This window comes from Passer montanus, unplaced genomic scaffold (assembly GCF_014805655.1).
Source record: "Passer montanus isolate IOZ18808 unplaced genomic scaffold, ASM1480565v1 scaffold27, whole genome shotgun sequence".
In the NCBI taxonomy this organism is placed as follows: Eukaryota; Metazoa; Chordata; class Aves; order Passeriformes; family Passeridae; genus Passer; species Passer montanus.
This window is the reverse complement of record NW_024367372.1, coordinates 11,398,873-11,411,739: the sequence shown is the minus strand read 5'-3', so window position 1 is coordinate 11,411,739 and position 12,867 is coordinate 11,398,873. Positions and strand designations below refer to the sequence as shown.

General features: G+C 40.0%; 1 protein-coding gene across 7 annotated transcripts in view; it reads right to left on the bottom strand.

Moving 5' to 3' along the window:
- Positions 1-12,225, bottom strand: part of EML5 (EMAP like 5) — a 100,044-nt gene extending 87,819 nt beyond the window's left edge. For 5 of the 7 annotated variants that reach the window (XM_039712775.1, XM_039712776.1, XM_039712778.1 and 2 more), the window contains exon 1: positions 11,806-12,002. In XM_039712775.1, the coding sequence (XP_039568709.1) occupies positions 11,806-12,002 (197 nt within the window). Of the gene's footprint in view, positions 1-11,805 lie in introns of all 7 variants that reach the window. The other 2 variants (XR_005627845.1, XM_039712780.1) reach the window with 1 other exon arrangement.
- Between the last annotated feature and the right edge of the window lie 642 nt (positions 12,226-12,867).

Below are 12,867 nucleotides of genomic sequence, written 5' to 3'. Positions count from 1 at the left end.
CTTAAAATGTCACATTCACCACAATAAATCTTCAGGCAATTTCCAAATGCTGTCAGATGCCTTGTCTTGATCTAAGATAAAGCATCATTCACCTTGCTTGCTCTTGTGGAGGGATTATAATCAGGGAACAGGGATTAGCATAGTTCTAAAAGTCAGGAGAAGGTTTATACTGTTGTCAGCTAACCAAAACATAGAATTAATCCACTCATTCTGCATGAAAGCTGTCTTGATAAAATGGAGACATCTCACCACCACAACTAAAATGCATCGTTTCTTTGAAGTGATTTTTACATCTAAATACATTTTGGGTTTTTTCCCCAGTGGCATGTATATATAATATTTCTATGCACCTTTATCACAGCCTGACATTTACAGGAGCTTTGCTCTTGAAATAAGTTGCCCTATGGTTCAGAAAATTGAAGGGTCACTGTTATTTTTTAAATATCCAGCTAGATTTAGTCACAAGAAATGTACCACATAAATAGAAATAATCAAAGCAGCAAGACACTCTTTTAGAACATTGTTATAAATATATGTCATATCTACAAATTTCATTCTCAGTTGGGATAAAGTAAAACATACATTAAGTAATCAGGAGTGAACTGCATGAGCATTGTGAGAACAATGATTTTAATGTCACTATGAGCAATTTCTAAACATGATTTTCAGCTTGGACACATTTTCTTTATTATTAGGTCTGGTCCTTTGCCTCAGTTTAGTTTATTTTCTTTCACTTGAATTTTTCACCTGAATCAAGTATTTTATTTACATAATAATTTCGTGCCAAATATCTTATCAATATACTTCATATGAAGCCAAAGAACGTTTAAGATGTAATACTTTCTGTAGTCAACACAGTGTAAAAGGCAAATGAAAGATTTCCCTAAATGTAATCTGTCACCAATGTGGCTAAACCATCAGTGGAGGCACTACTGCAGCTACCTCTAGAGCTGATCATTTTGTTCACACTGACATTGTCCTCTGCAGTTATGCTACACACTCTCTGGACACATTCCTCTCAATTCTTGAATTCAAACCCCAAAAAAGGAGCCTCTAAAATATTTATCAAAGATGACACCATGACTATTTGAGCAATTAGAATTTGGACGTTACTGTTAGACTGGAAGATTCAGTTTTGAGATGGATTTTGGGAGATTTCTGTGGAATTTTTGGGTTTTTTGCTACAATGGCATGTGCTTTTAAAGCAAAATAATCAAACTGACCTTTGCATACAGTTACGAGTCTTGATTCATCCTGTCTGCAGCCCAAAGCAATAGGCACTACAAAGGAATTCCTCTGAAAAAGCTTGGAATATCAAACAGTGAAATGAAATTAGAAACCTATGAAAAATGGTTGGAAGGATTGTTCACTGTATTTTCTGAAGTAATATCTGAATACCCAGGGCTTTCATAGAAGAATAAGCATCAGGCACCATCTTAGAGAACTTTCAGAAGAAAAGAAGTCCAGCAGGAAGCCTCTCAACAGTAATGAGGATTCCCAGTTAAAGGAAAGTCTTTTGCAACTAGGCTGAAGACAGCTACTCAGAAGAAAAGATACAGTATTTCTTTGGAGATTTAATAATGCAGGTATCTTCTAGCAGCTAGGTAAAATAACAAGGAACCCTGCTTTTCTAACTGAAGTGGCCTCACAAAGACATCTTGCTTTAAATGCAGAGTAGTAGTGGTGTTATCAGATGGTGCACACACTGGAATTCTTTGTGGTTTCTATCTTTTGCAATATAAAAGATAGGCATCATAAACCTGGCCCAAAAATTCAATCATAGCTTTTGCTACCAAATGTTAAGGCAATCTTGGCTGATTCTGACCTTTTTTGTGCAAATCAAGCACTGCACTTTCGAAGTCTATTACTATGATAATAGCTACCAACTATTACTATTACTATGTAATAGGTAACAGCAATGCAAATAATGATACTGGGTATTTCTTGTAGAAATGGAAGTCTTTTGTAGCCAGTGGAGTAATCAGAGCAATCCGTGCCCTAATGAAGGTGATTTGTATGTATCTATAACATTCTGTAAAGTGCTTCACTGTTACACCAGGGGAAATTCATATGACACCAGGTGACACACCAGCATCTCATTGGGCAAAATATCTTCAATACATCTATTTTGAAGAGAACATTCAACACCATCTAGGTCAAACATTCAACTAAATTATTAAGATGGTTATGGGAGCTTTCACATTCTGCTATGTAAATTCAAGGAAAATTACAGCTTTATTTTTCTTTTTGAGGTATTTCAAGTGCCCAGTAGCTTTGCTTACCATGTGAATGTAGCAAAACCAATAGTTTATGTCAAGTCAAAAAAATACGGTGAATTATAACAGCATTATAATTTAAGTATATCTTAACAAATCTAAATTTTAATGTGAGCATATGCCTAATCTTTATCAGTACAGATTAGACACCTTTGCCACTGTTATGAATAACAAATTACTTTTCCATTAAAGTTGTTGATGCTAAACAAAAGTGCTGTCTTAAATCACAAGTACAACTTTGCAAGTTGTGTAATAATATTTTGAAAAACTAGGTAAACTATATCTTGAAGTAAAAAACCCAAAAATCTCCTTGATATATTATAAAAGATACTACTAAAATCTGTGGATTTTTCAGCTTAATGTCAGTGTCAGCTTAAACTTCAAAACCCCCAAAATGTAGATGACATGAAACTAGAAATATCTTTTTGCAATAATTTCAGGTTCTGTTTCAAGCACACATCTTTTTAAAAAAGCCTACAATGCTTGTGTTATTAATTACAGTAAAGTCTCAACTAATTTTCTGATATGTCATACAGAACATGTACACTACAGTTTTCAAACTAAAAAAATTAGAGGGGGATAAAAAAATCATTATTTCAAAATTATTGAAACATGCTAAGTTACTGCCTATCACTACCATAATAACACTGTAAACACAACCTCCTTTCCCTCCCTATATCAAGAGAATGACTAACATACTGAACCACTGAAAACACAGGTAAGCAGAAATATAATTTCTTTGACTACAATTTGGAAAAACTAAAAGATTAGGGCAGACCTCAAAATTTCTGCAGAAATACTCCAAAATTTTTAGGAATCAATTATTAAGCTTTTGGGTACATTTCCTGTTCTTCTCAGACATTGTCCTAGAGACTCAAGTTGTTGCAGTAGTTCTGAGAAAAAAGACCCAACTACCAAATGAAGAAAAGCATTTTCTACAGCACCAAGACATTTTCCCATTTAAGTATTGACCTGACCTGACCCTGCCTGTGAGCACTGACAGAATCAGATCAGAAGGTGATGTGACTGCTGGCTATGAAAAGCACAATGCATGAAAGCAAGCTCCTAAGCCTAGCTCCTTGCTGTGTTGATCTACTTTAATCAACTTCTAGTATGTTTTATATGTTCAATTCTGGTTGGATATTTTTGGTATTTCTATTTGTGTAGTTTTAATTAGGAAAAATAAAGTCTTCAATGGTATGCAGGTGTATTAAACAAAAGGCTTATTCTAGTCTCACTTCAAACTGAATCCAGGAATGTTTTTATTCTGTATTCCTAAAATATTTTCATTTTATCAAAAAATCCAAGAAAAATATTTTCTTAAAAAGATGATGTACAAAACTTTTTTACTGTAGGTAAAAAAAAATTTACAAATCTAATGAAGTTTCGACGCTAAATCCCTCAAAAAACATCTTTCAGACAGTATAACATGTTCCAGAACAGGTCTAGAACTACTGACAAAACTTGGTTTTCCTGAGGTAGAAGGCACATAATTTGTCTTTCATTTCTCCCCCTGATCTGTTTAAGATATGAACCCAAATCTTCCCTTCACATTTGACAACTTGAGACCACTTGGCATGAAAAGCTGGAAAGAGTTTAACTGGGACTTCACCCTTGTGAACCACAAATAAAATGGTCAGCAGGGTAATTATCTCACCTAGTAAGAAGAACTTCCTATCTTCTGCTGTTAGAAATGCCATTTTTACTGATAGACAAAAGATACTGCAGCCAGAGGCTTATAGGAGGACTGCTTAGTTTAATCACAACACAATTTAGGTTTTAAGTCATGATTTCTTTCATGGAGAGAAATAAACTGAGTATACTCAAAAAGATCATCTGGAGATGGTAAAATGAGTTAATTGATTTATCTTCAGTATAAACAAATAAACATGACACCACATATGCCCTAAGAATAAGCTAAGGAGAATACATGATTTTTCAGCTGGAAATATAAACTTTCAGGGGAAAAGGAGAAATCATTTCCTCAAAATATAATCATAAAAGAAAAATGCCTTAATGGCTTATTAATGGCTTAACAATGGCTTATTAATGGCTTAACAAAGTACAATAGTTTGGTGATTTAACCTGTTCAAGTGATTTGGGTGCCTGTATTTGACCTCTCAGAATGGTACATCACATGACTTCAGCATTACATTGCTTTCATCCATTGAAGCAAGAACATTGTTTCCTCATCAAGTGCAAATGGAGAATGAACCCCAGGTGCCACATTTCAGCAGGAACCTACCAGCTGACACCCCAAAGCCCACTCTTTGTTACAGAAAATATTCTTAAAGGCATTTCATTTCACAGTAAACATTCTATTACATACCAAAACCACACAATCTATAGTTCATATCTAATTTTCCTCAAGAAAAAATAATCTGAAAAATTATTTCCTTAACTAGATTTACATTTTATTTTTATTTGAATTTTCACGTGGGAAGAAAGTAATAAATAATGTTTGTAGTCAAAACACTGAAACTTTCAATCTGAACCGCCAATTCTGGAAACTCCTACTGTTCAACATGGGCCTATAGGTTAATTTTTGGTTGGAAAGCCACTTGATTTGTCACTGAGCACCACTGAAAAGAGCCTGGATCCATCTATCTTCTTCACACTTTTGCTTCATCAATTTATTATATACATTGATCAGATGCTCTCTGAGCCTTCTTCTCTCTGGGCCAAATGGTCCCAGCTCTCTCAGCCTCTCACCAGGAGAGATGGCCAAGATTGGTCATCATCTTTGTGGCCCTTCAATGGGCTCTCTTCAGTAGTTCCTCATGCCCTGAGGAGCCCAGAATGGCACACAGCCTCACCAGAGCTGAGCCAAGGGGAAATACTCCGACCAAGGACCTTCCTTGGGAATTGAGAACAAACAATGGTTTTCCAACACCATACCTAATAATCCACCATACCTAATAATCCAAACAAACACTGGTTTCCCAACACCATAGCTAATAATCCAGGCTGTGTGCACCTTGTATGTTTCCCCAGTATTAGTCAAGCTACATTTTGAGGTGTTTCTATGCATGATCCATTTCACATTTGAAGCATAACTATAAAATGGATATTACTCCTGTTTTCCTCCAGTTATTAGAGGCTACAAAGGGGGATGACTGGCCTTCTTTGATGGCTATAATTATTGAAATATTTTGGGAGATTACCTTTCTGCAAATTAATAAACAACAGAGTTCTTTTCTACAAAGAAAATATGGACTGTATAAATTCAAGTGCATACAAAGAATTCCTCTGCCTAAGCTTTCTTTCCTCTGTCACATTCATAATTCAAAAGCACAAGAGGTTACACACGATAATTAGACATTTTTCCTTATGTGGCAACCTAGTATTCATTCCGTTACACTCCCTGAAATTCAAAATACACAACTAACCATTAAATTCTGAGTGAAAATTCACAGATCTGTTGCCAAACCAATTAACAGAATTTCACCTGACAAAATTCTGTATCTATGCTTAGTATCCATTCCTTTTGTGCTTGACTGTCATCTGCAGTTAGGTCAGAAACATACACCATTTATTCCAGACAAGAACAAGACAATAAACCTGACAGCAGATACCCCAACATTCAATTGCTTCAACTGTTTGTCGAGGTTTTTCGAGAACTCTTAACGTGTCAGACTACTGGGGGAACACAAAATATGGAAAGAAAATAACTTCCTTCTACGTTCTTGTGAAACCTGTTTGGCTCTTTTTCTGAGAAGATGTTCTCTTTTGTTCATAATTTTTTTATTACTAGCATCTAATGAAAAGGGGGACCAAAGAGATGCAGAATGATACAATGAGATGGTAGAAATACTCAGCATCTTTACTAAAAAAGTCCAACAACAGGTCATCCAAAGTCGTAACACTGCATAGTTAATGAAAAGAGAGGGTGAGTAAAAGATCTATTGCTATTCAAAACTGGGATGTGACTAATCACTGCACTGTTAGAATTTCTGCTTGCAAACCACAGCTGACAGGCACACAGAGGAAGGCTGGACCTGCCTCCCAGAGAGCATTATCTAGGAGCAGTCTTAGAAAGCAGCTGACAGTCCAACAATTCCTTAGATGCTGGTGGTTAGACTAACACTCAGAGTGTGACAATAAATAGATAAATCAGAGTTGGCAGACAGCACTAACACCAGAGAGAAGAGATGATTTTAGTGGTTTTGGTTCTCACTAGAACCTAAGTAACGTTGACACTAAAATGAAATGGTTTATTTTGCCTTGGAATACAGGATCAAAACCACAGTATCTTAAGCAGGAGATCAAGTGGAAATTTATTTAACACTGTCATCTTTTTATATTTCAAAGTGCCTGAAAAGATCAGTTTAGTGGCTAGAGGTTTGGTTGCTTATTTTTATTCTTTGGGAAACAAAGTTCAGGTAATTCCCAGAGTTCACAGCAACAAGAAAGATTGTCTTAAGAAAAGCCATGATGTAGACAAGCAAATTATTTTGCTGGAAACAGCCAAACCCTGTCTCTGTGAGAACAGAGACAAATGCTTTGCCATTCTTTCTACCTGTCTTGCATATACCTCTGCTCTCTGTAAACATGCAATTTTCCTCTCTACAGTCTTGGATACAGAGGGGCACAAAGGTGGAAAAGAATCAAATTTTAACTAAACTGAAAGTACATTTATTTCTCCTCTGTCTTTGTAGCATGGTATTGGTTAGTTTCTGTTACAAGAACTCCTAATAGTGAAGAATTTCAACGGTTTCTGAATAATCTTTTAAGTTATGTTTGCCCTAAAAGCAGAACACTGCATGAGTCCTAGGGCAAATGATGCATGATTTCTTTCCCCCACCTTAGTCCAAGGAGAAATATACAGACTTCAGACAAGAAGGGAAATTAACTTCTTAGACAGCCTAGAGTTGCTCAATAGCTGAGCCATAAATGCCATTAGCAGCAGAGATTCAAGAGTTCTTACTAGCATAAAATGTGCCAGCTGCTACCTTAAGCAATAAAACCTAAATGTACCACAAACATCTTAATCAAGTAGTCACAGTGATTAAGTTCTAGGAAGAATATACAAAAGCACTATTATTTGCCATCTAGCTGACATAATGGATATTTAAAAAGTAGGACAGATAACTCTTCCTCATTCATTTCCTTCTGACAGAGAAACATAATTCTTCTTTCTGTGACTGGCACAGTTGTGTGGTTGTTTTGTGCAGCATAAAGATAATGGTGCAAAAGGATAATTACAAGTAAGTGCTTAAGTTTGAAATTTGAAAGAACAGACATCATGGAAAGCAGAATATAAAATCTTCCCAAGTCTACTAAAGTTCTCAAAAAGATGCACTGGTTTAACCTTATGATTTGATTTTATTTTTCAATAGTATCATCAATGCCATATGAAAAGTTAATTCCCAGTAAAATTCCAATACTCTGAAGCAAACAAAAAAAAAGACGGTCACAGGGCTAGAGTATGGAAGAAGGAAGGGAAGGAAGGGAAAGAAGGAGCAAAAAAAAAATACATCAAAAGGAAAAATTATTCTACAAGTCACCTTGGAGCGTGTCAGCAGTCTCCTTGGAGCACATGGAACACATCAGCATAGAGAATTGTCCTAGTGACACCAAAGGCTTTTGCCAGTAGACACCCGTTTAAAAAGGTGGAAAAGTTCAGAGTTTCCAATCTTCTAATATATATATATATATATATATATATATATATGCTTTAGCTCGCCCAGACAAATAAGGAGCCTCAATGTGAGTATGAGTTTTACAGTATGACAAGTTAATACTCTGAGGGGGCATATTCTGAAATCTTGATTCAGATCAGATGGAAATACAATCCTCCTAAGGTGTCTCTGAAATGGGAAGATCAACCAACATTAAAAACCCTATGATCCTCTAAACCAATAAAATTGTGGAGAACAAAGTTAGGACCGACTCTGAACACCAAGACACTGTTCCTTCCTCAGCTACCAGAAAAACAAACCATTCTACAGATCACAAGCTAGTTTGGTGATGCATTAAATCCTAGAGAACACACACTTGAAACCAGTAGCTTTGTAGGAATAACTTGCATTTTCATTCAGTATTAGTATCTCCTACACATACACAGCCATGGCTGGACAGGGGAACTTATCTTCCACAAACACAGCAGACATCCAAGTTATGCTGCTGGCAACAGATCAAAGCCAGTCACCTGAGATTCTATGTACAAGATTGTTCTCCTTATTTACTCCTGAAAACATAACAAACTCAGTTAACTGCACTCCTGAAAGATGCAAATTTTCAAAGCATTTCTGCATCTGACATTTTCCACAAGTGTTTGCACACATTCCTGGACCTCAACCATAAAAATATGCAAATGAGTAAGAAATGGGAGACAAGTAAGATTAAAAACATGTAGAACAGTGAGTTGATTTCCAGAAAATAATTCTCAGAATAGAGAATAAAATTAAAAAAAAAAAAACAACCACAACAACATAAAAAGCAAAAGCTCACCAGCAAGCAAGAAAAGTACTTTTAAAAATGGATTACAATGAAGAGAGTTCAAATTTAAAAACAAACAAATCACCAAAACAGACTAATAAAAGATGTTTGAAATTATCCTAATTATCCTTTTGTAGTTTGAAAGAGTTCTCAATAGATCTGAGGGACAAAACACTGAAAGAGAGCTCTCTTACTTTTACTATACAGTTAACTGAAGCTGAGGATTTTGGGGTGTGGACACCTTGAATAAAATTAAGATTAGACACTCATACTGAAAACAAATCATGTTAAAACATCTAATCATATAAAAAAGTCTTACAGCAGGATTACAGAGTTTCATTTAACAAAAGCAGGCAAAACTTCAGAACAGAACAAAAACTAACTGCTAGTGTTAGAAATTTCCTATGACTGTCCGTTACTCAAATACTGTTTTCTACTACTAAAGAAATGGTCTCTGACTTAAGAACTGCCGTTCCTCTCTCCTGATTGATGTTTACAATTACAATGTCATCCAAAGAATGCTAACAATATAGAAGTTCTCATAATGAGGAGTACTAATAATATCACCATGTAGTGAGCAATATTTATGCTTAGTCCTTGTAGCTATGGAGCTAGGCTCATAAAAGTTTCATTCTTTAAATACATAAGATTTTCAGACTCCAGAGCTGCTTTCACAAATTAGACCCCATACTTGTAAAAAGACACTTAATCCTTCCGTTGCTTTCAATAAAAAATTCCAAATATCTGAGCATTCACAGTACTTGCTGAGACTGCTAGAGCATGAAAAATATTCATTCTTTTCCAATACAACAGTTGAGTTTATCTTCAGAGAGAAAATTTAGTAACACTGATTACTATATTATATAATCAATTTTTGCACGTGCTTTTTGGGCTTTGGGTTTTGTTGTTGTTTTTTTTGTTTTGTTTTGTTTTTTAAATGTTTGACCTTCCTATGTCTCCTTTAAATATTAAGAACTAACATGTTTAGATACCCAAGTTTAGCCAGCAGAAGTGTGAGATGGCATTTAAACGATACCACGTTGCATTTTAGAGAAAGTAGCAACTGAAAGACTTATCAATGCAAGTCTAATTGTACTATTCGAAATAGCCATGCTGGTTTTAAATCAAGCATTCCTCTTTATGCATACTAATATTTCTGTAGATCTTTTGCATTTAAGAACCATCTAAAATTCTAACTGCATACTTATCATACTTAGAATTATATTCTCGCATCAATACAATTAACAACAGGAGAAACTGCTGTATTTGAATGGGCCATGGTATCATTCAAATCAAAGTACATACACAAACCAGACGTGCTTTCTCTCCAGTTAGCTGACCTACAGCAGATTTTTGTTTATTTCTTTGTTGGGTTCTGTGGGCTTTTTTGTTTAGTACTATTCTAAACAATTCTGTCACATTTTAGCCAAATGTAGCACTCTGTACCAAAACTGAGAGAGACTGAGCAAGAAACTGTTACCACATGCAAACAAAAAACTTGCCCGGTTGTAAGTCAAACCATTTAATTCTTGCGCTACAAGAAGTGCTACCGAAACAAACAGAGCCATTGGGAAGCACTCCTGAATGCGTGGTATTAAATGTGTAATATTACACTGCCGTGACCTTAGAGCGAGCGGCGAGCCACCGCTTCCTTAGCACAACAGCAAGGTGCAGATCTGGATTTCCCGCAGCACCCGACATCACAGGTGGCTAGCAGTTCCTAAGAAAACAGTTTTTCCTGGATTAAAGTGAGAATGTTGAAACATTAAGCAATGCAGATAACAGCGATTCAAACTCCTGACTCAACACCCCTAGTACAACACTCTGCCGTGGTACATTGACTACGTTTTCTTCACATATTTAGCAGCAAGGAGAAACATACTATGGAAGTGACACCCTTCACAGCCATACTTCAGAACTATTTAAATTCCTTCCAAAAGATTTAAACAAAGGAAAAAAGTGGCCATTATGACCAAGTTTTCTAGTATGTCTAAAGCCTAATGACAGACATAGCATCTATTCTGCTCTCTACAGGCAATACCTGTTACTCATGAGTAACACATACAGAGGTATGCCTTGGAGCACTAAGCATCATAAGAACAAATTTTGTGCTGTTAAACATAGGAAAGATCTACAAAAATATCTACTGCTAGCTCTCACCCCAACAGGAAGACCAAAGGAAACCAGAATTTAAAATCCATCTGCAATGACACCTACTGTAAGGGGAAAGATTGATGACTCAGGCTCACATCTGCCCTTCATACTCCTCAAATTCTCTTACTGATCTCACAACACCACTAGGCTTTCAAAAGCATCCTTGGAGTGGAAAGACATATAAGAAATCATACCAGCACACTTCTTTTGCAACATCAGTCTGTAATTAATTTTTTTAATGGACTCAGCACCTGGTAACATCCCCTGCCAAATGAACTACTGAGCTACCAAAGAAGCCGCAACTTCTCAAGAAAGGCTGTTCTTTTAAGATTACCCTAAAAGTTGCGTGAGTTACAGGCAGGCCACTAATTCCCCATGTAATCGTCGCCTTTTAAACACCAGACAAAGGTCTACCTGCTACAGATTAACCTCCTCCGCAGCCCCAGCGCTCCGGGAACACATGCGATTAATGCTTCTCCTCCCGCCGGCCCTTTGACATTCAGGGGCGGCCGGGGACCGAGCGGCGACCCCCGGGCTGCGGCGCGGGGCACAGGCGCCCGTACGAGTCTCGGCACCGCACACCGGCGGCAGCGGGGGACACACAACGCGGCTGATTAAATCCGACAGCTAAAAGCCATTTCCAGGCTGTTTCTACCCACGGCGAAGCCCGGGCGGGGGGGGCGGTGAGGAAGCGCTGGCTGTCCTTGATGTATTTCGGTCCGACCCGCGGATCCCCAGAGCACCGGCGGGACGCGCATCCCCGGCGCTGCCCGGGACGGCTCCCGGGGCAGGCGGGGCTGGGGGACACTCGCGCCCCGCTCCAGGGGGAAGGGAGGAGCGAGCGGGGGACGAGCCGGGCCGTGGGGCCGGGACGGCCGGAGCGGCTCGGAGCCCGCGGCGGGATGCGGCCCGGGGCGCGCGGCGCCAGCGGTACCTGATGATGTCGTCCTGGTGCCCCAGGTAGAATTTCTGCCGGTGCTCCCGGGGGCTGTAGACCACGCCGACCCCCGCCACGAAGTAGACGATCTCTTTGGCGGCCGTGTAGTAGAGGTTGTTGCGGCACTGATGACCCCGGTAGCCGTAGACCCACTCCAGCCGCAGGTGGCAGCTCGGCGCGCTCCGGTCAGCCATGTCCACCCGCCCCCGCCAGCCGGGTACGGCTCGCTCCCGCCGGAGACCCCGCGGGAAGGGGGCGACGGGCCGGCCGCCCCCTCCGCTCGGCTGGGTGCCCGCCGCGCTAATCCCTGCCCGCCGACATGGATGCCCGCCGCCGCCGCTCGTCCGCCGCCTCACAGAGGGCGCCGCCGCCCGAGCGCGCCTCGCCGCCCCGCGCCGCCAGACATGGCTGCGCTGAGACACCGCCCGGGACGCGGAGCGAGGGCCGGCCCCCCCGCGCCCCGGATGCGCCTGCGCCGAGGGCGGCGCCGTCAGCGGCCGGGCGGGCCCGCGGGCTGCGGGGGGACCCAGCGGGGACCCAGCGGGGACCCAGCGGTGGCGGCCCCCGAGCGGGACGGAGCGGGCATCGTCACCACGGCGCCTTGTGGCGTGTCGCGGGGCTTTTCTATATTTACCTTTAATTTTATTTTTTTTTTCCCCTTCCCAAGCGAGGCTGTGTCTTCTCCCCTTTCCCCCAGCTGAGGGGAGGTTTTGTTGTTTTTGTTTTTACTGTCCCTTCGGGGAACATGTCCGTGCGTTGCCTTTGCCCCGGCGCAGCGCCGCCGGCTCTCGGGGGCTGGAGGAGTGCCAGCCCCTTGCCAGCCGTGCGTGGATGCCAGCCCCGCTCTCGCCGGGGACCGGCGGCACGCCAGCTCCCTGCCATCCGAGAAGAAAATGTCAACTGTAATTTTTAATGACGATTAGTTAACCCTTTCAGCCCACCGCCTGAGTCATGCACCGCACGCAAAAATTATTCTCCTTCAAGCCCTAATTTCCCCATGCACAACTTTTCAGCCTCAGCTCTCAAAGCGTTTTCCATGGCAAAGTCACCACTTTCCGA